The sequence below is a fragment of the Talpa occidentalis genome, unplaced genomic scaffold, assembly GCF_014898055.3.
Source record: "Talpa occidentalis isolate TD23 unplaced genomic scaffold, MPIMG_talOcc4v2.1 talOcc4.10, whole genome shotgun sequence".
In the NCBI taxonomy this organism is placed as follows: Eukaryota; Metazoa; Chordata; class Mammalia; order Eulipotyphla; family Talpidae; genus Talpa; species Talpa occidentalis.
In genome coordinates, this window is record NW_023600993.1 from 87,099,524 (window position 1) to 87,122,836 (window position 23,313).

Below are 23,313 nucleotides of genomic sequence, written 5' to 3' on the forward strand. Positions count from 1 at the left end.
AAGATTATCAAGCCTCCCTGCTGGCACAAGGAGTTAAGCACCACACTATGAGGCAGTCCACAGCCTCTGCAGCACGAGTTCGATCCCTGGCCGTCCAGAGAGCAACCCACATGGTGCAGCAGACCTCTCCTGCCTTGCCTGCTACTCCCCTCAGCAGTGTACTTCTGCCTGTTCTGTTCCCCACTCTTTCTCCGGTGAATCCTCTCACCCCCTGCATCTCTTCTCCCTTGTCTGCCTTCCCTTACCATTTATGAGGACCTTATTATTTTAGGCCCACTTGGGTAACCTAGGATGCTTCCATTTCAAGGTCAATTGATAAGCAAACTTAATCCTATTTGCAAGTTTTAATTCCCCTTTGTTATGAAATCTACATATTCACATGTTCAGGTACACTGGCCTCTTTGGGGGCCATGGGTATTTAGCCTGCAATTTGAGCAACTGCCACTAGAAGGCAAAAGTGAGTACATTTTAGCTTCAGAGTCCAGAAAAGCTTTCCGTAGGTAGGGCTGATAGAAAAAACTGAACCAAACATGTCTACTCTTTACATTTTTCTTTTTCCCCAGTAAAGAGTAGGACTTCATTAAACCACACATATACATTATTTTGTGCTATGCAAAGTGTCTAGTGTAAGAAGTTCAGCATTATAAAATGCAGCCACGTAAAACCTGTAAAGATGGTAAGTCAAGAAAGATTAGGGCAGGAAGGCTCTAGAAGCAAGAAAATGCATAGCCTGGATATTGGAGCCTCAGGGATGACACCTGCCCAATCTCTGAGACCCTGAAGTGGCCCTTCCTGTCCTGAGGCCTCAATTTTCCCATCTCAAAAAGCAGAAATTTGGTCAGAATGGATTCCTCTGAGGGGAGGCTCCAGGATCATGCTGGAGCCTTACAGCCCTCTGTGCACACGCCTGCTCTATGAGGTCACAGTGCCTTCAGCTCCACTTGACCCAGGTAGATTCCACACAGCATCTTCCAGGGAACGCCAGGAGGCAGTGGTAGCAGCTGCAGCTACTTCCTCCCCGCCATCTCCCAGAGAGCCCCGCGACCATTTCCCCTTCCTAGAGAAGAAAACCAATGCCACGGACCGCAAGGAATCCTGTGAGCCCGTGTAACCCACGTGAAGAGGTGACGCACAATTACAGGCATGCCAGGACCAGGAGGTGAGGACAGCAGCCCCTCCCGCCACCCAGTTCTTTACAGTGGGCAAAATGCTGCCCCCCTGTCATTTCTTGGAGGTGAGTAGGTGGCATTACCAGCTGCATTTTTCAGATGCAGCCACTGAGGTCTCCTGGCCAGGAAGTGGGGGACAGTTACCCTGTCAGCCCTTATTTGTGGAGCACCTGTTATGTGCCAGGCACTGGGCAGTATGCTGGGAGCACCATGTTGCACCAGATGGATGTGCTCCCTGCCCCCAGGGACTTGTGAGTCCCTGTCTAGTGAGGGAGACATCTGTGGGAAGCCTCTGGCTTCAGGGACTGAAACTCCAACTCAAAATGATAGCTGCTCCGGGCCCCCAAATGGGGTGTATATCCCAAAAGGGCATACAGAACAAAGCAGCCCATTTGGTGAGGTGAGAAATTATTAAAACTTCAGTATATACATAAATAGAATGTGGGTCTGCTAATCCTAAGTGGCCTGCTGGACCACCACTTTTGTAATCTGCAAGGTCAGAACTGCTCAGTCAATCAGTTATAGGAGCCCAACCCTGCAAGGTGCCTTTCAAATCAATCAATCATGGGACGGGCATGCATCAAGGAGCAGAAAGCTGCCTGCAGCCTCTGCAGCCCAATGGGCCACGGGCATGCAGATCAGCAGTGTAGGTCAGGTACCAGTGGGACATGCCCATGGGGGGACTGTTGACTGATGTCTAACAAGGGACCCAAGAGGCTGCTCAGTGACACCCCTTGTTGATGAGACTGAAGCCATGGCTGGGGGTCTAGGGCTTTGTTTCAATTATAATACCAAGTCATCAAGAAGTACCTGGGGGAAAACTCGTGACCCCTGAAACTAGAGATGACACAGCACATTTTCTAGTTTCACCCCTCCCTTTTCTCTTTTTCCTCCTTCCCCTTACAACTAATGCTGGATCATTCTATCAATAAAAAAGCCAAGCAGCATCCTGCTCCACGATTCCCGTTTCTTTATCAGTGTGGAGTTGCCGACACAATGGAGTTCCTCCTCTTTTAATTTATATCCCTCAGTAATATATAAAAGATGTGCATACATATACATATATATGCATAGACTCAGTTAGCACAACTGGGTGTATGTTTTACTTACATGTTTAATTTCTTAATGAATAAACATAACTATATGGGGGTATAATTAAAAAATGTTTGGAGAACATTGCTTTAAGAAATAGAGAAAAATCCCCCCCAGGGCCTCCCTGGTGGTTCAAGGGGTTAAGTCTCAGCACGATGAAGCCATCCGCAGCCACTGCAGCAGGAGTTCCATCCCTGGCCAGGGAGCTACCCAATGGCACAGCAGACCTCTCCTGCCTCGCCCGCTACTCCCCTCAGCAGCGTACTTCAGTCAGTCTGCCTGTTCTGTTCCCCACTCTGTCTCTGGTGAATCCTCTTACTCCCCGCATCTCTGGCCTGTACCCCAGCTCTTGTATGCATAAATAAATAAATCTTTTTTAAAAAAAGAAATAGAGAAAATATACCTCATGCCCAGATGTTTTGGGCCGGGGGCCCCAGAGTACTTGAGTCCCCCGGCTCTGCACTACAGCCAAGACCCAGGTTCCCACCATTTTCTCACCCTTCTTCCTGCCTCTTCTCCCAGGCACAAGATGGCAATCGCAATCCCAGCATGGCTGCAGCGAGTGGACGGAGAGTGGGGATTGCTTCTTGTGGGTCTCATTCTAGCAACGAGAAAACTTTTCTTCTATGTCCCAGCCCCCCACACCCGCCCTTCATCTCTGTACCTCCCGCCCCTCATCCCTGTCGACTCCCGTCACAGCAAGGAGAACAGGAGCACTGCAACAGGCTTCGGCTAGTCAAGATGGTCTGAAATCTCATGGGGTAGAGGTGGACAGGGGAACAGAGCAGCCTCCTGCCAGCAAGAGGAGGCAGTGGGGCTCAGGGGACGGCCACCTGTGACTGCCACAGCAAACCGAGTCCTACCTCAAAAGAGAACTGGATTTGGGATCAGCCAGACATGGGTCTGTCCCTGACTCCAAGCTGGCGGTCTTGGGCAATCTTCTCTGCAACTCAGTATCTGTCTGGAGCACGGGGATACCCCATTCCTTGTAACACGTAATTGTGAATCTTGTCATCCCCAGGATCAACCAACAAAACCGGTGCAACAGCAGGGTATCAGAGGACAACTCAGCCCGTCCAGGTGATGAGGGTGGAGAAAGGAGAGCCCCGGGGTCTTTGCGGGCAGTAAGGGACCGAGATTCAGAGATGCCAAATGGGCAACCCAGGGTCACCCAGCAAGGGGCAGGACACGGGGGCCAGGGATGCTTGCACCAAGTGCCAGGTGCTCCCCATTATCTGTAAGCGCCTTGTCCCAGAGATTAGGAGTGACGTGCATCCCCACGCTCTCTACAGGTGATGTCTCCCCGTTGCCTACCCGCTTCAATGCCCCACTCCCAGGCCTGACTCAAGCCACATTGGGGTGTCTGTGTACGTATATACTGAAAAGCTACCTTGGTCATCCGCGGGCCTGGGGAACGGGCCCAGCCTCCGCCCAGGCTGACCTGGGGTGGGGGGATGAAACTTGTACCGGTGGCAGGGGTGAGAGATTGAGCTCTGGAGGTCCCCTCCACTGCCCCCAGCCTGGGCACCGAGCCAAGAGGCCGCTGATTGAGTCATGAGAACAGTTTATGCAACCCACCCTCATAGGGACATCGTTCTCATGACACCTACTAGGCGGTCGTCCACCCACCTCTCCACTTATTCAGCCACTCAGTCATTTATCCAACATTTGCCCTTGTGTCCATCTGTTGTAATTTACACGCACTCTGCTAGCTCATTCATGCACCCACTAGGCCGCTCATCAATTCCCGTGCTTGAGCTGTTGGCATTCACTTCCATCCAGTCATGCACCATTTGAGCCACTCTTGCTTCCTCTCAGCCATCCACACATCCTCTTGCCCAGCCCTCCCTCCGTCCATGTGTCCTGCTCACCCATTCTGAGCTCCTACTTTTTGTCTTGCTCCACGCACTCCACTCTGACCTTGAGAAGCTCCCAGGTTTGGGAATGGGCACTTGTCCGTCCCAGGAGTGTCTTGCTCTGGAGTCACTGTTAAGTCTCTCTGACCGGCCAGATGCAAGCATGTCACCTACAGGACCACATTCACCCTACGCCGGTACTTACCAACAAACAGAGCAGGGCTGTGCGGGGCAAGTGGAGGGGGCCTCCCCATTACAGGATCTCCCTCTGTCCCAGGACAACAGGATAATAATGAGGTGCCGCACTCACTGCTTTCCTGTCTCCTCTGCAGCCTGGATCACTTGCCTGGCCTGCTTCCTGAGGACTCAGGCCCAACAAGTTCTGTTCAACACCTGCAGGTGAGTAGGGACAGGCAAGGAGGGGGGGTGCAGGTTACAGGGCTGGAACCACACAGCTGCTGGGCATGTTGCGCCCTCATGGATTTGAACCGCCCATGAACACAGGAAGGGATAAGCTATCCCACACTTGGCTTCAGTAAGATGCTCTTTCTCCAGAACCCACTGTGCCTCCCCTCTGCTGTAGCTCCTCAGCCTGCAGCCCTCTGGAATCCTGCCTCGCCCAGTCTTTCTGAGCTGCACTCAATCTGCTCCTTGCTGTGTATCTATTGGGCAGCGAGAAACTTGTGTGGTCATGCACCACCTCTCCTCTTATCCAACCATTCATCTGTGTATCCATCTGTTGTAATATGCGCACATTCCCTGTCTTCCAGATGCAAGCTGCTCTTCCAGAAGGTCATGGAAAAGACAGGTGTTCTGGTCCTCTGTGTTTTTGGTGCGTCTCCAGGCCCTGCCCTGTCCCAGGTGGAGGTGTCCCTGAGCTCTAGTCCCTCCTGGGGAGGGAAAGGGAGGACTCTGGCACTAACTACATGACACTAGGCAAGATTCAGCCCCTCTATGAGCCTTAGTTTCCCCACCTGTCTAATGAGTATGCTGTGAGGATTAAATGAAATGACCAAGAAAAAATTTTGAAAGCTAAGGAAAATTTTGAAAATGTTAAAGCTCTCCCCAAACCATGTTAAGTTAATTAATTATTACTGGGTTTCTGTGGTTTCCTCCTGGCCTCCTCGCTTCTTCCTCCACCACCACCTCCCACACCGCTGCTTTGCTTTCTCAGGCCAAGGAACGGCCTCCCTCCAGTCAAGTGTACCAGACTGGGAGGGAGGCAGAATCAGCCCCTCATCAGAAAATGAGCAGTGAGTCCTAGGACACTTACCCACCTAATAAGAGTTATCTAAATAACGACTTTATTGAGATATTATTCACACACATTAAGTTCACCCTTTTCAAAATGTACAATTCAGTGCATACATCACCACCATCAAATTGCAGTATTTTCACTACCCCCAAAACCCCCAGTCCCTGGCAGTCATTACTCCTCCCTTCCCCCAGACCAAGGCAACCACTAATGCATTTCTTTCTCTCCAGATTTGCCTGTTCTGGACACAATGGAATCATGCACTAGGTGGTCTTTGTGGCTTCATTTCACTCAGCATACTGCTTTCAAAGTTCATCCACCCTCTATCAGCACTTCATTCCTATACATGACCAAAATATTCCATTGTATGTCTTACCATATTCGTATATCTGGTCATCAGTTGATATATATTAAGGTTGTTTCTGCTTTTTGGCCGTCACTAATAATGCTGCTTTGTGTGTTCCTGTAACATTTTTATGGGATGTGTGTTTTCAATTCTTTTGGGTATATGTCTAAGAGCAGACTTGCTGGGTCACATGGTAACTCTCTGTCTAGTCTCTGAGGAATTGTCAAAAACTATTTTCCAGAGTGACATTCCTGCCAGCAATGTATGAGGGTTTCAATATCTCCACATCCTCACAACACTTGTTATCTGTTTTTTATTTTTTTCTTCCTAGAGGATAGTTTTGTTTTTACTTCCCTGATAACTAATGATGTTGAGTTTTGAATGTATTGGCCATTTCCATATTTTCATTAGAGAAATGTATATTCAGACCTTTGCCTATTTTTAAATAGGTTATTTGTCTTTTAACTATTGAGTTATCAGAGTTCCTTATGTAGTCCGGATGCAAATCTCTTACCAGATACAAGACTTGCAAATATTTTCTTCCATTCAGATCATTGTCTTTTCACTTTGGTGGCAGTGTTCTTTGCAGCACATCATTTTTAAATTTTGATGCAGTCCGATTTATCTCCTGTCCCTTGTGCTTTTGCTGTCATATTTATGAAACCATTACCTAACCCAAGGTCATAAAGATTTACTCCCACGTTTTCTTCTAAGATGTCTAAGAGTTTAGTTCTTCCATTGAAGTTCATGATCCATTTTTAAGTTAATTTTTGCATGTGGTGTGAGGTAAGGGTCCAACTCTATCCTTTTGATAGAGAATGATAAATAACCTTCAGCCTCAAGCATGTGCAATGTATTGAATGAAAGGAGTATACTTGTTTACAACCTCCAGAGATGAGCAACACTTTGTTTTATGTGCTAGACCTTACATGTATCAGATCAGTCATAAAGTGGATATTGTTGTTATCCCCATTTTACAGAGGTGAAAACTGAGGTATAGAAATTGCACAATACTAGTTAGTGTCAAAACTAGGATTTGAACCGAGATGCCTTACTTACAGAGCCTAAACTCTTAACCTTTCATCTTAAATGGTCCATTCTCATTTCCCTGGCCCCACAGGATTCTGGGTGCTTTCTATCCACATGCCAACCAAAATGGAAGTCTGGCAGGTAAGTATGTCTGCTCTTAGACATCGCAGCCAGTCACTGTCACCTCCATAATCTCCCCTTGTTCTCACCACATCTGGATCCTAATCAGTTCCTGATCAGTTCCTGATCAGTTCTTGATTATTCCAGCTCCAACTCTCTGCTCTTGCCTTGCCACACACTGGAACCCATGTCTCCTGCTAAAGTGAGTTTCAAAGACTAGATGCAATAGTCCCTCCTCCAGGATGCCTCTCCTGTCTGTCACTCCCAGAGGTCACCTTCTCCTTTCTCAAGGTCCCCACATAAAGGATGATGAGGACAGGGAACACATTTCTCTTTCAAGGAAGTTTGTTCTCCTGGTCAAATGAGATGAAACCATTTGTGTTGTGGTTTTTGGGGACGAAGGACAAGGAAATCAGTTGCCAGAGCTCCCCAAGGACAGCAAGAAGTCTCAGAAAGCCTATGGAGAAAGGGGATGTGAGAGGCTTATCTGACCCTTTCTGTCCTCCCCTCTTAAACTCCAAGATCCGCCCTCCAGAAATACTCTGGCTAAAGTAATCACATTCCCCTTTCTCCGTCTACAATTTTCTGTAATTGCTGCTATTTCCTCCACTGTACTGGCAATCCTTGGAGGCAGAGCTATGTCTGTTTTACTCCAACAATTACCACCTAAAGTTCAGGCACAGAGCTGCCACTATTAATTTGGGGTGCTTAATGAAGTGTGACTGGAAGGAGAGTGGATGAGAGGCTAGGTGGGCGAGTGAAAGGAAGAGGGGATGGATTAGAGAGTCATCAGTGGGAGAGCAGATGGGATGGGTGGATGGAGGCTGGGGGGTGATGGGCGTGCGGAAGGATAAGGGGGGATAGATGGATGAAGGAGTTTGGATAAATGGAAGGGGAGAGGTAGGTGAGTGGATAAGTGAGTGGATAGAAGGGTGGAATATAGATAAATGGGTATAAAGGAGGGTAAACTGGACTTGGGGTGAATGGTGAATGATGGATTACTGAGAGAGTAAATAGGAAGGCGGGGAAATGGACGGATTTGTGGTTGTGGGAGAATGGGTGGATGAAGCGCTTTTCAACCCAGATTAGGCCATCTAAAGGAGACTCCTTGCTTTCCTCAACGCCCTACCAGGATGGCAGCATAAAGAGTCCACTGCAAAGCTTGCGGTAAGGAGAATATGCCAAATAGTGCTATTATCATCTAAAAGCTGGAGATATAGCCAGAGTCTGGGGTGTATACTGACTAAGAATGTGAGCTCTGTAGTCAGACAGATCTGGATTTAAATCTCAACTCCCACCCCTCTTTCCCAGCTAACCTTATGCAAGTCACCTCATCTCTCTAGTCTTTAACTCACTGTTTATGAAATGGGGTGTAACATCCACCTTGTTCTGGGTGATTACGGGTTTTAAAGACGGTGTAGTGTTTTCAATAGTCCATAATCAGTGTTCAGAAAACTGTAGCTGACAAGACATTTTAGCCAACAAGATACCTGGGGGCAGCATCCTTCATTGCAGTCAAAATATTTGGAAGAAATGGGCTGGATTTAAGGATATTCCAAGCAGGAGGAAGGTCCAAGTGTGGGCACAAGACAGAGGAGAAATGTGAAACTAGTTTTTTTTTTTTTCAAGTTTTTTTTATTTATTTATGCAAGCACTGGGGTACAGACCAGAGGCATGGGAGGGTGAGGAATTCACAGAGACAGAGTGGGGAGCAGAACAGGCAGACTGACGAAATACCCTGCTGAGGGGAGCAGCGGACAAGCAGGAGAGGTCTGCCCCGCCATGTGGGAATCTTCCCAGCCGGTCGGGAATCGAACCTGCACTGCAGAGGCTGGGAAAGCTTCACTGCGCTGTGCTCAACCTGCTGCACCACCGGGGAGGCCCTGATACTAGTTCTTTATAGGCTGACTAGCCAAGGTGGAAGCCGAGGATGACAGTAGCAGCATCACGGGTGGGTCAGCCCCTGTCTTTTTTCCTTGTAAGGCTGTACCAGGAGAAGGTGCGGCATCACACTGGGGAAATCCAGCACCTCCGAGGCAACATGAACCAGCTCATTATCAAGCTCCAGATGATGGAAGCCTTGTCAGATGAGGTTAGACATTGGCCATTCTGCCTCAAACACCTAGCTTCTCTTTGTTTGATGCCTTGCTTCCCATAGCCCAAGTTTTAATGGAGCATATCCACCAGTAACATCCAGGAAAAGAGGGAAATAAGTGGAAACATGTTAATTTAGAACTTGCAAGTTTGAAAACACCTTTATTCTACCTTTGCAACTCATGAATAATTTGTCTGGGTATAGAAATCTCCTTGTGAAATACTTCCCCCGAGAGTTTTGAAGAAATCCTCCACAGTGTTCTAATTTATACTGTTGCTGTTGAGGATTCTAGTGGTGCTCTGATTATTGGTCCTTTGAGTGTGGTCTTTTTTTATTCTTGGGAGATTGCTGGATATTCTTTTAGTCTCCAGTGTTCTATATTTATTAGCTTATGAGTTTGTAGAGCTTATTGAATCTATGGATTGATGTTTTCAATAGTTTTGGGAAATTATAATCTCTCAAAATATTGCTTCTTTCCCATTATCTAATCTCCCCGAGGACTCCAGCTACATCTATGCTAGACCTGCAGAGTGCATTCTTAAAGGGCTATTCCTAAAAGAATTCCTATTCTTTTTTCCTCGAAGTTTTGTTCATTCTTTTTCCTCCACTTAGGTTTTTAATATTTTCTACCCCTATTTCTTCAGGTTCACTAATAATCCTATACTCTGCTCTGTCCATCTACTGTTAAATCTTTCCATTAAGTTCTTAATTGCACATATGGAAGGGCAAAATGTAACCCCAAAATTAAAATAAAATTATTTTCAAGTTCTGACTTGCATATATTGCATTATTTAGCTCTAGAATATACATTTATTTTCCAAAGATTTTAAATTCCATAGTGAAATCGCCAACATTTCATCTATGTTATCCATCTTTTCCTTTGTTTTATTTAACATATTGGTCATAATTATTTTTAAATCTTTGTCTGCTAAATTCGGTGTCTGTATCACCTATGTCTCTATCTATTGTCTATTTTTTCTTTGGAATATTAACAATATGGTTTCCTATGCATCTTTGGGTCTTTCTGGACTTTGTATACAAAAGAACTGTAGAGGTTCTAGGTAGTTGTAACTTCTACCAGAAAAAGCTACTTCCTGTTTTTCATGAAATACACAGATCACTTGTACATAAACATGGAATGAGCTTAGTCAGACCTGGATTGTCATTTTTTATAAAATTTACTTAGAGGTTTTTCACTTAACCCTTTAGTCTGCCTATGTAGCTTCAAAAATTTGGTCAATGTCCTCATGGGAAAGACCAACTATAAGTTTGAGGCCTTTTAAGTCACCAGTTTTGTCTCCCAATCCTGCATTAATGCAAAATCTCTGACCCCAAAGGCAGCCTTCTCTGCCAAGAGCAAATTTGGATTCTCAGCCTCTAATCACACCCATATTGATTTAGTGTGCCCAGGTGACAGGCATTCACAAGTCTTAGCGGCAATCCTCACAGCTGTGAGAGGTGGATATGACTGTCCCCCCACCTCACAGACAAGAAAACCAACACTCAAAGGGACAGTAACTAGCCCAAAGCCCCAGAGCAGATGCCTGGCCTCACATGTGACATCCTGGCACAGTGGGTGTGAAGGTGGAGTCGACCCAGTGGGTGGGGTAGGGGTGCTGCTTGCTGCTGGGGCTTCCTCACAGAACACTGCATGGAAGTATTCAAGGTAGCCCCAAGCATGGACCAGCACAGCTTCTACAGGCAGGGAAAAGAGGGTGTCCTGCAGCCACATGTCACCTGGTGTGAACACGCATAGGGGCTGTGATCTGCAAAAGACACCAGGGCAAAGTTTGTGTTTTCTGCCTTCTCAGCAAAGAATGGCCCAGAAAATAATGAAGATGATACAAGGAGATTACATTGAAAAGCCAGACTTTGCCTTGAAGTCTATAGGTGAGTGATTGGCCCACGTCAGGTTTCCTCAGAAACTTCAGAAGGTAGAGTTCAGTTCTGGTCTGAGCTCATCCCCTAAACATTGGGGTCACGGCCAAGTGGAGGAGACAAACCAACACTGGCCCAATTGCCATTGGGAGTCAGTGTTCTGGAAAAATAAAGCAGGTTGCTTGACTGGAGGGAAGCAGGACAGAGGGGTAGGGAAGAGAGCATTTGGTTGAGACTTGGTGAGGAGAGAAAAGCATTGCAGACTGAGGGAACCTAAGTGAAGGCGACCTTGAGAAGATGCAGGAGGAGTGAGGAAGGCTGCATGGGAGCAGGGAGGATGGGGCTGTGGGCTGCAGGGCAGATTGGCCCTTAGTGAAGGGCACGCTGGGCCAGCTGATCTGACCCAGGCACCTCCAGGCTTAAGCCCAAGGAGATAAAGTCAGAGGACATCAGCTTAACCTCTCAGGACCTCACTTGACCTCTCAGGACCTGAGCTTCCTCCTCTGGGAAATGGGTGTAACAGAAGCCACAGAAATAATAACCAGGTTGACATGAGTGAACACTTCTACTAGGCCAAACATTATTGAAAAACATGTCAAAGTATGAACTTATTTCAACCCCAAAACGCCCATAGAAAGCAGACACAGCCACCACTGCTATCATCGTTGCTATTATTACTCCCGTTCCCCAGAAGAGAACACAGAGGTCCAGGAGACCGGTGATTCAGCCAAAGTGCCTGCCTGGCACGTAGTGAGTACCCCATCAGCGAGGCTCCCCTCCACTGGGCAGAAACGTGCCTGCTTGATGGGGAACCCTCCATCTCCCATACAGGGGCCACCATCGACTTTGAGCAGACGTCAGCCACATACAACTATGACAAGGCTCGCTCCTACTGGAACTGGATCCGGCTGTGGAACTATGCACAGCCCCCGGACGTGATCCTGGAGGCAGGGGAATGGCAGGAGGATGGGGGAATAGCAAGGGATGGTCAGGGTCTGGGGGACAGAGCTGAAAGCCTGGATGGGGGTAGGGTTAGGAGCCGGTGGCAATGGATCAGGGTGGGGTGCTGGGGAAGAGTCAGGGGCAAGGACAGAAGGTTAGAGCAGAAGCAGAGGCCCCTGCGGGTGGGGGGCTGGCATAGACGCATAGGGGCACTGACAGCCTGTTTTGGCTTAAGACTTGAGGATCAGGGAACCCTCACCGGCCCAAGCAGGCCTCTGGCATCACTGTGCTGGGCTAAGGGGCTGAGGGGAAAGCTCATCCTTAATCAGGGGAGCTTCCTAGAGTCGGTGGCGCTAGGAGCCAAGCTTTGCAGATAGTCGGGAAGGATCTGGCTCATCCAGGAGGTGTGAGATCTAGGGGCACCAGGGTGGGATGAGGATTCACCCTCACCACTACCCCCATCCAGCACGGCTCCCATTGTACCTGTTCCTTCCAGCCCAATGTGACACCAGGCAACTGCTGGGCCTTCTCAGGTGACCGTGGCCAGGTGACCATCCGGCTGGCCCAGAAGGTCTATCTGTCCAACCTGACGCTGCAGCACATCCCCAAGACCATCTCGCTGTCGGGCAGCCTGGACACCGCCCCCAAGGACTTCGTCATCTACGTTAGCACGCCCCGGCAGGGAACATTGCTTAACTAAGGGAACAGCCTTGTGGCGGTGGTACCCCAGGGTCTGACAAATCTGTCTGCACAACCCAGGCAGCTGGAGGGGCTGGATGAGGCCTTGTAAAGGCTGGAAATGGGCAGGGTCAGGTCCCAGCCTTCAAGGATAGGGGGTAAACAGCCACTCTGTTTCAACCCCAGCTTTTCAGAGCCAATTTAGTTTTCAGTGACCATTGAATCCCCACTTTACTGATAAAGAAACTGAGGCCCAGAGTAGGGTCAGATCTCACAACTCAATGGCGAAGTTGACATGGGCCCTCAGCCTTCTGACTCTCAGTCCAGTGCTCCAAAAAGATAGGGAGCTCCCCACCCTGGGAGGTGGGCAAGTCTCCCTGCTTGTCTCTGACACTTTCTCCTGTGCTCTGACACCAAAGGGCATGGAAGGCTCCCCCAAAGAAGAGGTGTTCCTAGGGGCATTTCAGTTTCAGCCTGAAAACATCATTCAGACGTTCCAGCTGCAGGTACCTGAGGAGAGCTGCCTGTGTTGAGCACCTACTGAATGCACAGTGTGTGCAGGGGACCCACTTCGACAGCCCCAGCAGGGTCACGGCAGTGACTAGCCCACTTAACAGACAAGGAAACTGGCAGTCAGAAGGGTGGGGCCGCTGCCTGTGGCCGAGTGTCCCGAGGAGGTCCATGCACCTCTGACCTGACCTCCCAGGGACAGCGGGTGTGGAGCCGGAGGGTGCCCTTCAAGCTAGAGTTGCTGGCTGCAAACTTAGAGTTTCCACACTGGGAGGCCCACAGAGAGCCCCTACTCCAACCTCCAGTGGATAAACTGCGGCTCGGAGGAGCAGGAGTTGGGGACAGAATCAGGACAGATGGGGTGGCTGCTGGAATGGCCCTGAGACTCGCGAAGTCTAGACTTGAGACTCAGGCTGGCCCTGGTCCAAATCCTGATCCCCCACAACTTCTACATGGTCTCGGGCCATCCCTGACTCTCCGGGCCTCAGTTTCCCCTTCCGTTAATCCCTGGGGATTGAGGTTGAGGCCATCCAGTGAGGTCTCCACAATCAAAGCCCCCCTTCTGCACTGGGCAAGGATCATGATAACCTTAGCAGCCCCATGCCCTCTCCAAAGGGGCCCACAGGGAAGGACTGCACTTCCAGAGCTTCTAGTCGTGCCAGTGCTGATAAGCCGTGCAGCCCCAAGCCTGGTTTCATGCCCCCAGGAACCTGGGGAAGCAGATCTCACTGCACCCATCTTATAAAGGGAGAAACTGCAGCCCAGAGAGAGGCAGTAGTTTGGCCGGGGCCTCACGGCACGTCCGTGCCAGGGCCCCAAGTCTAGGACACCCAGTCTGTCTCCTGGCCTCAGCACTGTCTGCCCCAGGTCCTGTGTACTGACTTTCTGCACAGCCTTGGGGCAGGCCTTTCCCCTCTCTGAGCTCCAGTTTCTCCACCTGTGCAATGAGAAGGTTCCCTTCCACTCCTGAACGCCCCTCTGGACAGGTGCTGGGCCCTGTGCGTGAGCTGTCCCATGTCTTGCTCTCTTTCAGAACCAGCCCCCCCGGAGTTTTGGTGCAGTCAAGGTGAAGATATCCAGCAACTGGGGGAACCCACGCTTCACCTGCCTATACCGTGTCCGAGTGCACGGCTCCGTGACCCCCAGAGAGCAGCCCAACTAGGGCCCCTCCCCAAGAGATTAAAGTCTATTCTTCACACGCCAGCTCAAGTCTGTGTGTCTGGGCCCTGAAGAGAGGGGATGGGCTAGCGCCGACCCCCCCCCCACCCCGGTCATGACTGGCAACCTTGGTCGTTGGCTAGGTGCCTCATGACAGCCCTACTAGGCCCCGTTCCACTGATGGAGACAGTGAAGTCCAGGCCACCAAGTAACCTGCCACAGGGGTCAGCAGAATCCAAACCCAGGCATCTGACGCCTATATTGAGTCATCTCCCTGACTTCAAGTTCTGTCCCACTCTATGTGTGACCTTGGCCAGACCCAGCCCTCTAGGGGCTCAGTCTCCCCATTGATATAACAGGGACAGGATGGTGACTATGGTATCAGATGAGGAAGGAAAGGGAAGTCCCACCCCTGCCCACCTCGGAGTATTTCACTGTCACAGATGTACTGTGTGGCATCGGGCAGGACACACACCCTCTCTGGACCTCAGTTTTTCCAGATATAAACATTTCTGTTCCCTTGTGTGCATCAAAAGACAATATTGACAAAGTAAAAAGCTAAACCCCCAAATGGGGGAAAAATTTGCAAATCATGTATATATGATAAGGGATTAATATCCAGACTACCCAGAGAACTCCTAAAACTCAACAGCAAAAGAACAACACAGTTCAAAAACGGCAAAGGACTTGAATGGACATTTCTCCAAAGAAGAGATACAAATGGCCAGTAAGCATATGAAGAGTTGCTCAACATCACAATGAGAAATGCAAATCTAAACTGCAATGAGATACCACCAGGACCATTAAGACAGCTGTCCAGAACCAAACAGATAAAGTATTGCTGCAGATGTGGAGAAACTGGAGTTCCTGTGCTTGGCTGGTGAGAATGTAACATGGAGCAGACACCGTGAACAGTATGGCAGTTCATCAAAAAATGTAAAATAGAATTACCAGATGATCCAGTAGTCCCACCTCTGGGTAGATAGCTGAAAGAACAAAAATCAAGGTCTTAAGAGAGGCATATGTGTGCCCACATTCAATGCAGCAATAATCATTTACGTGGCAGCCACCCAAGTGTCCACCACTGGATAAAGGATAAACAAAATGTGGTATATACAGACAGTGAAGTGTTATTTGATCCTCAAAATTGGGAAGGAAATTCGGACACAAGCTGCAGCATGGCTGGACCTTGGTGCTAAATGAAATAAGCCTGTTGCAAAAAGACAAATGGTGCATGGTCCCACCTATGGGAGGCACTCAGTGTGTCCAAACTGAGACACTTAGTGTGTCCAAGCTGAGACACTTAGTGTGTTCAAACCTATAGGGACTGTAAACAGAATGGCTGCCAGAGGTTGGGGAGGAGGGATGGGAGTGTTTAGCGGGTAAAGGGCCTGAGTTTCACAAGATGAGAAGAGTTATGGGGCTGGACGGTGGGAATGTTTGCAAAGCAACGTGAAGATACTTAACGCCACTAAACTGCATAAATGAATATTGCTGCATTGAATGTGGGCACACATATGCCTCTTTTAAGACCTTGATTTTTGTTCTTTTAGATATCTACCCAGACAATAAATTTTATGTTATAAAAATTAAAATTATTTAAACCTGTGAAGGAGAAAATCTAGGACACTTTTGAAACATTTTAAGAAAATCATTTCATTCTGATAGTACATTCCGCGTCATTACTATAAGCAAATGCAGGTTTTTTTTAAGTTCCTCATATTTTCTTCCATAATTTTTGCCATAGCTGAGCTCCCACCTGTTGCGGTATTTGCTTGCCAGCTTACGGGAGTGCTAAAAACGGTATCAACTTCCATGATTCCTCCGCCCACGGAGCTCAGCACAGAGCAAGGTAAACAGTAGGTGCTGGGTAAGTGATAGCCCAGGTTACTGTCAACCCAGGCAGGATGGGAGGCCTCTGTCAACGCACAGTCGCTGGTCCATCCTTCTGCTGTCATCGAGTTCCCTCAGTCGTCCGACACCAACCTGATTCTCTTCAAGTCACATAAGCCTTGGATTATGCGTTGGGGGGTGTGGAGCTGTAGCAAGCACCCCTCCTTTATTTCTCTGTTTCAAAATATTCTTGGCTGGTCTCATGCTCTTTCTGTTCCAGGCAAACTTTGCAATCAGTTTGTCAAGTTGCATTTTTAGAAAGCTGGGCCTGCACAGGTCTCGTGGCAATGTGTGGAGAGTAAGTCCCTTAGCCACGCCAGAGCATGGAATCTTCTCTGCAGATCTTCAGGTTTTTTCCCTTCAACATCTTTAGTGAAGAGTCATTGCTTCATGTGAATTCGGCATTTTTCTTGCCAGATTTGACCCTGGAGCGTTTGCCAGTCCTAGGGCAGTTGTAAATGGGATCTTTTCTGTGGTGGTTAGGGCTGCTGGGGAGGAAACTTCTATTTGACACTGATGTGGCACTTGACCCCGCCCCCGTGTCCCCACTCGCACATGGAACCCTGTGCGGGGTTGGGGAAATTCTCCCCAGTGTTCCAGGAGGACACTCATATCATCCACAAGCATTCCATGATGCATGATGTGCTCACACCCCCTCACCTCATGTCCTGTCTGTGGGCCACAGAACAGCCCCACAGATAGGCAGAAACTGAGGCACGGATACGTGGAGCAGCTTCCCAAGGTCAGGGTGAGGCTGTGACCCCAACCCAGAACTGCCAGGCCCCACAGTGCTTGCTTTCCCCTCCAACCCTTCCCAGTTATTTCAGATTCTAGAAATCTGAATATTTCAGGACAGACCGTGGGGTTCCTGGGCTCTATCCCAGCTGCCCCGGAGAGCAGCCCCATCGCGCAACCCCACCCCAGGGCCGTCCAACAATCACGCAGACAATGCTTGGAAAGCGGCAGAGCCTGCAGGCACTAGATCCAGGAGGACCCTCCCTCAGCCTCCTGCCCAGATTATCAGACACCCCTTTTGCACCAGGAGCCCTCCTCAACCCTCCCACGCCTGTCCTCCAAGGTCACTAGCTCCAGGCTGGGCATCACAGTTCACCTTGCACTTGAACCACACCCCTGCACAGACAAGGAGGCAGTCCCGAGAGGTGCCCAGTCTCTCAAAGCCCACACAGAAACCTATGAGCCGGCAGGGACAGGGGCTTCTCCTGCCTGGGAGGGGCTCCTTTCGGGGGCAGCATCCTGCAGGAGAACAAAGTGCCCCAGGGCTCGCTTCCCCACCCCCATTCCGGGTCCACAATGCACAAGACTGGCCACCTGCCCGCCATTCAGCCCACCTGCACGCCTGAGCAGAGGAGCGGGCAGGCGGCCAGGGTGGGCGTCAGCTCTCTGCGGTGACCGAGACAGCACCGGAGACACAGAGCGCCAAGCCACCGCCACTCCCGCCCTGGCCCCCAGAGTGGCGCCGGTGATAAACCCAGCTCAAGCCCAGGATTTGAGCTAATCTTGTTAATCCCTGGACGTGAAGCCAGCTAGGACTGGGCAGGGCCTGGTTTCTCTGAGTCTCAGAGAGCCCTAGGTCAGTGATGAGACTAAGTCCTAAGTTTCACCCCTGCCCTGTGCTCCCTCACTGAGTGACCTAGAGACGGTGTGGCCCTCTTAGCCTCAGTTTACCCCCCGGCACCCAGGAGATTGCAAGTCCTCATCTCCTCCGGCCAGAGTGGACTGGTGTCCCTAGATGCTGGCGTGGAAGTCCCCCGTCAGGTGGCAGCAGCTCCGAGTACCTCAGGCGCAGTGAGGGAGGGCTCATACTCTTTCATTGCTCCAAACCAGGTCCAGCTCCGAGCCCACACGCAGCCAGGCCACCAGGAAGCACCCCAGTAGCCATGTTGCAGGTCACTATCAGCCTTCCAGGCTTCTGGGCATGACTCAGCCCTGGAGAGGAGTGGGCTGGGGAGCTGCGGGATCCCCGTGTCATGATCACAGCTGGGAGGCTGGGTTCGAGGACCCCATCCATCCCTCTTCTTTAGACCATAGGGTCTAGGGGCTTATGGAAGCTCCAGGTGACTTGGAAGCCTGGCCCAGACTGGGGCTCCAGGACCCCCTACACCTTCCTCAGGCTCTAAACCCAGCAACAGCAACTGTCTCCCCAGAGTAATCTCCGGACGCCTTTTCGGGATCTGCAAGGCCGCCCTGGCGGTTACTCCTCTTGGTGGGCTGCAGGCTTGAGATGTGGACGGTGGACAGAAGGCCCTCTGCCACCAAGGAGCCTGCAAGAGTCAGGCCCGACCAGGCCTGACAGCTCTGTCCCTGTGAGTCCCCTCTCACCTGATCTATCAGCCCTCACCAAGGCACTATCACCCCATGTCTGGAGGTCTCCCCACATGTTTGTATTTCACCTGCCTTGTCAAAATTTCCTGTGTCCCAACCTGTCAAGAAAGACTGGGTATTACCAAGCTTCTGCCTTCTCGAGCAGAGGGGATGGGGGGTGGGGTGGAAAGCAGCACAGGTGGGGAGGGTGCACATGGACCCCCCACACTCCAGAGTAAAACCAAATCCACCAACCCCTTAAATCCTGCTGATGGGTAAAAAGAGCAAAATGATCAAGACAGAAATTTATAACCTGCCCCATCACCGTGTCTGAGTAAGCCATGACACCCCACTGACCCCCCAGAACATTCCAGGTGAGCCACAGCTAAGCCAGTGAATTGTGAAGTGGCGGGAGGGACAGGGTGACAATCTCCTGCAGTGACTTGGGGACACGGAAAATAAAAAGTTTTACCTGTAAGTACTTTAGCTGTTTTTGTATTAGATTATATCGTGGGGTAAAAGGTCAAAACTTGGAAAGAACACAGCAGCCTTCTGTTGAGATTTTTGGGCTGCACCTCTGGGGACAGAAGGCCAGTGGCCTTCAGGGAGGCTGAGAACTGGCTTATGCCACCTTCCTGTCACCAACCAGCTGTGCCTCCCTTACTGCCACTTGGGGGAACATTAACCAATATCTGCAGGGTGCCAGGTCCCGGCTCAGTCCTCAGCAGTCACCCCACGCAAGATGAGCACATCTTTTTTTGAGCCAAGAAGCTCAAAACTGGGCTCAATAGTCATAACTGTGGCTGACTTTTGGGGGGTGCTTCTTCTATCACCCTCTCTCTGAGAAGAGCTGCCTCAGAATAGCCTGGGGAGCTGGGCAACCAACACACACCCCATTCAGGCACCACTCGCTGTGTTACTGAGGCAAGTCTCACCACCACCCCTCAGTTTCCTCCTCTAGCAAATGGAGACAGTATTAGTACCCACTTCCTTTTTTTTTTTTTTAAAGATTTATTTTTTTTTTTTTATACATGCACTGGGTACAGTCAGAAGCTCGGGAGGGTGAGAGAATTCACCAGAGCCAGAGCAGGGAACAGAACAGGCAGACTGATGAAGTACACTGCTGAGGGGAGCAGCGGGTGGCAGGAGAGGTCTGCGCGCCATGTGGGACCCTCCTCCGGTGGCCGGGGAGCAGCCGGGGATCGAACCGGCACTGTAGAGGCTGCGGGCAGCTTCACAACCCAGCGCTCAACCGCTGCGCCACCGGGGAGGCCAGTACCCACTTCTTATTTTTGCTATAAGGATTAAAAGTCAAGTCTTTACAACCAGATAAAGTCTTCTGAACAGTGCCTGCACAGATTGAATGCTCAGTCCATATCAGTCACCATGATCACTGCAGGGGCAGGATAGAGAACTGGATAGGAGTGTCGCTACTTCTGTGTGACCTTAGGCTAGTTACCCAACCTCTCTGAGCCCTATGGTTGTGAGGGTTAAATGTGGTCATGTCTGGCACAAAATTACTACTACTAAAAAGTTGTTCATTTTCCATGCCAGACACTGATGGGCTCACTGAATTTTCATCTCTTGAAGCATGTGCTACCCTGCCCCAGCAAGACTGAGCTTCAGCAGCCTCTGGCGATAAGATATTTACTAATGATCCTTAACTGACTGGCTTCCTGTCTTTCATCTACACAAGACACCCATGAACTGACTTCAGAGCAGAGCTTGTCAGGTGGCTGGGCAGCATGGGTATTTAAATCTAACCTTAAGTGTAAACTGAGATTGACTGGAGGTGGCTGCCTGGGAAAGAATTCTGAAACACATCCATGCAAGAAAGTGCATGGTCCATTAGTGATGTCTGCAATGGGCAAAAAATGGGAGGGTGGTGGTATACATGCCATCTCTCTGCTCACCTGTCATCCTGGAACAAATTAAATTTAAGGGACCCCATCAACTTTGAAATTCTTTAACTTGGAGTGTTAAGAAATAGTGATTGGGATAAATGTGGGAAAAGAAGTTCCCATCCAGTTCTATTGGCTCCTGTGATGAAGAGGGTGAAGGAAAAATTAAGGCTCCAGACAGGATAGGGCCTCCCTCTTCTACTCCTCAAATCAGAGGTCAGTCCTGAGGCCCCAAGGGCCTGCTGACCTCTCTGCAAAGGGAAAGAACACATGGGACAGTTGTCTCCATCCACCAAGTCTTCCCCTCAACCCACTGGAGGCATGCCCTATCACTCTCGGAGCCCAGAGGTCAGAGGACACACAAACACCGCTCAGACAAAGGAGACTTGTTCAAGGCTACCCAGCCTGACGAAAGGTTTGAATAACAACATGAGACAAAAGGACACTCCTCTTTCCTTGGCCTTTGACTTTGTCTGCAAGAGGAAGTGGGGGTCTCCTGTCATAAGAATCTTCCCCACATTTTTCTGCCTCCAGGTTCAAGGAACTCCCACGAGCCCCCACCCAAACGCAACACCTTCAAAGCCTGAGCATCTCAGCCCAGAAATGACAGCAGCACCTAAAATCCATAGTGGGAAATGTTGCTCTGGGTAACCCTGTGCAACTCATCATCCTGTTTGAACCTCTCCTTTCTTATCTGTAAGCCGGGGAGAGATGACCTACGTCTTAGGAACTTTGTGAGAAAATGTGTGTAAAACATCTGGAAAATTGAAAGGTGTCTTTGTCTCTTGGTGTCACTGCCCACAGGCTTCATGGGGAAGAACTGGGGGCTCCCCACCCACCTCAATCTGCTCTGTAAGCTCGACTCCCCCTCCCAGGGAAGGAACCCTGAGCGGCCAGAGGCCATGACGGGTATCCGACCACGAGGGGGTGCTCGTTCCCAGCAGGCGCACCTCAACTGCCATGTCAGATTCCAGAGCACAAGGTCCCTGAACACCAGCTTTGGGGGCGGGGAGGGACGGATTTATTGACTGTATTACATCACTTATGAGACACATCCCAAGTTCTGAAACCCTTTTAAATTTAATACTATTTTTAAATTACACCTGATCTGTTGCCAGGGTTTCCACTACAGATATAAGAAAAGTCGTCCTCCTGTTTTCTGTCTGATTTTGGCAGCCAAGATCAAATCGGGGGATATATGAGAGAAAAACAGCATTTTGCAACTCAATCTTGTAAATTAAATCTTGTTTTGCTCTGAAGGAGATAAAATTTGAGTTTAAAAAAATAAAATTATGCCTGAAAATTGAAATCTGTACGTGTGAAATAGCTCTTGTAGTTAAAAGAAAAAGAAAAGAGGTTTCATGGAAAAGCAGCTCCTGGCAGACCAGAGCCCCTCCTAGGCACACCTCACAGCCCATCCCAACCCCACCCCACCTCCAAGCCTCTGACCATCAGTGTGCCCCACCCCACACTTCACCACCCTCCTGGGGCCACAGCAGCCTCCCCAGCCCATCCCCACTGGGCAGCCACAGGGAACTTTTGAGGACCCCAATGAGGTTGTAGGGCCCTTTCTATTAAAAACCCCTTGGGACTCCCCAGAGGTAAAAAAGGCCTGTGACCAGGCCCCCTCCTAAACCCCTGAGTCTCCCCCCTTTCTCTCTTCACCCCGCTGAGCCACACCCCGCTGAGCCACCTCGCCTCCTACAGAAACTGACAATTCAATCCCTCCTGGGGGTTTCTTCCCTGACTGTTCTCTGCTGCAAGACCCCACCCTACTGCCCCCAAAAGACCTGCTGGCACCTCTGTTCAATACAAATTCTGTCCTTTCGGAGGGATTTGGTGCAGGCCCTGGGGCAAGAGACTCTGCCCTGCTCCGTGCTTCACTCCCAGGGCGCAGGACGTTGGAGTTGTCCCCTGGGGACACGCGTCAGCTGCCCCCTACTCATGGGCTCTACAGTCAGGCCCTCCAAGCCTCAGTGACCTCCAGTCTGCTCTCACCAGTCTCCCTTTTCACCACTCTGCCCCTGAAATGTCCTGACAGACACTGCCGGTTGCTCCCCACACCTCCCAACCCAAGATCTGCCCACACCTCCAGACCCCATCAGCACCAGCCCTGCCTAGATTCCAGAAAGAAGCCAGATACTTAGAACCATTTGGGACTGCAGGCCCCAGGACCCTCCCTAGTGGCTCCCCAAAGTCTTGGGCTCACAGACAGGCTATATGGTCCCTCACCGGGGAAAGACACTCCAAAATCCAGCGGAGGACACAGAGCACCAGAGGAGGGACCAGCTGAGCCTAGGGGCCAATGTTAATATTCGGGACCCCAAAGGCGGGCAGGCCCCCGACGCCAAGCCAGGGGCCTAGAGGACAGGCACGGTGAAGCACTGGTGTAACTGCCCCAAGGGACGAATGTGGCAGGCCAAGTCCTTTGTGGAGGGGGGTGAAGACTCTCTAGCTCTGCCCCTCTGGATCCTAGGATCTCCTGTGCTCAGAAGATCCACTGTGCACCCCCTCACATCCTGCATATCAGGCTTCTACTGCTCGGGTAGCTCCCAGGTCTTTTGCAGGGATCTATGAATTGGAGATTGGGCATGGGTTGAATTGTATCCTCCAAAAAAGGCACTTTGGTGTCCTAACTTCAACTTATGGACTCATTTGGAAATAGAGGCACTGTGGGTGTAAGTAATCAAGATGAGGTCCTGTGAGAGTAGGTTGGGCCTAACCAGTGACTCGTGTCCTTGTAAGAGGGGACACACACACACCGCGGAGTAGACACAGGCCATAGGGCTGCAGCTGCAAGCTAAGGAACAGTGGATGGCTGGGCCCCACCAGAGGCCAGGAGAGGGGAGAGAAGATACTCCCTACATGTTTCAGCGGGGTCACCAGGGTCACCAGGGTCACCAGGGTCATGGCCCTGCCGACCCCAGACTTCTGGCCTCCAAAACTGTGAGACAATACATTTCTGTTGTTTGAAGCCACCAGTTTGCAGTGCCTGGTTCCTGCAGCGCTGGGAAGCAGGTACAGGGATGACAGGGGCACAGCCTGCAAATGCATTTTGGTCTCAACAAT

At 50.2% G+C, this 23,313-nt stretch overlaps 1 protein-coding gene across 1 annotated transcript; it reads left to right on the forward strand.

Moving 5' to 3' along the window:
- The first annotated feature begins 941 nt into the window (after window positions 1-941).
- On the forward strand, window positions 942-14,164 carry SUN5 (Sad1 and UNC84 domain containing 5). The gene is made up of 13 exons (XM_037496867.2): window positions 942-1,159; window positions 3,283-3,341; window positions 3,554-3,628; window positions 4,450-4,516; window positions 4,888-4,949; window positions 6,839-6,888; window positions 8,000-8,034; window positions 8,851-8,959; window positions 10,774-10,852; window positions 11,672-11,787; window positions 12,279-12,446; window positions 12,880-12,966; window positions 14,004-14,164. The coding sequence occupies exons 1-13, from the start codon at window positions 1,074-1,076 to the stop codon at window positions 14,130-14,132; spliced, it is 1,122 nt and encodes a 373-aa protein (XP_037352764.1). The 5' UTR covers window positions 942-1,073; the 3' UTR covers window positions 14,133-14,164.
- The last annotated feature ends 9,149 nt before the right edge of the window (window positions 14,165-23,313 follow it).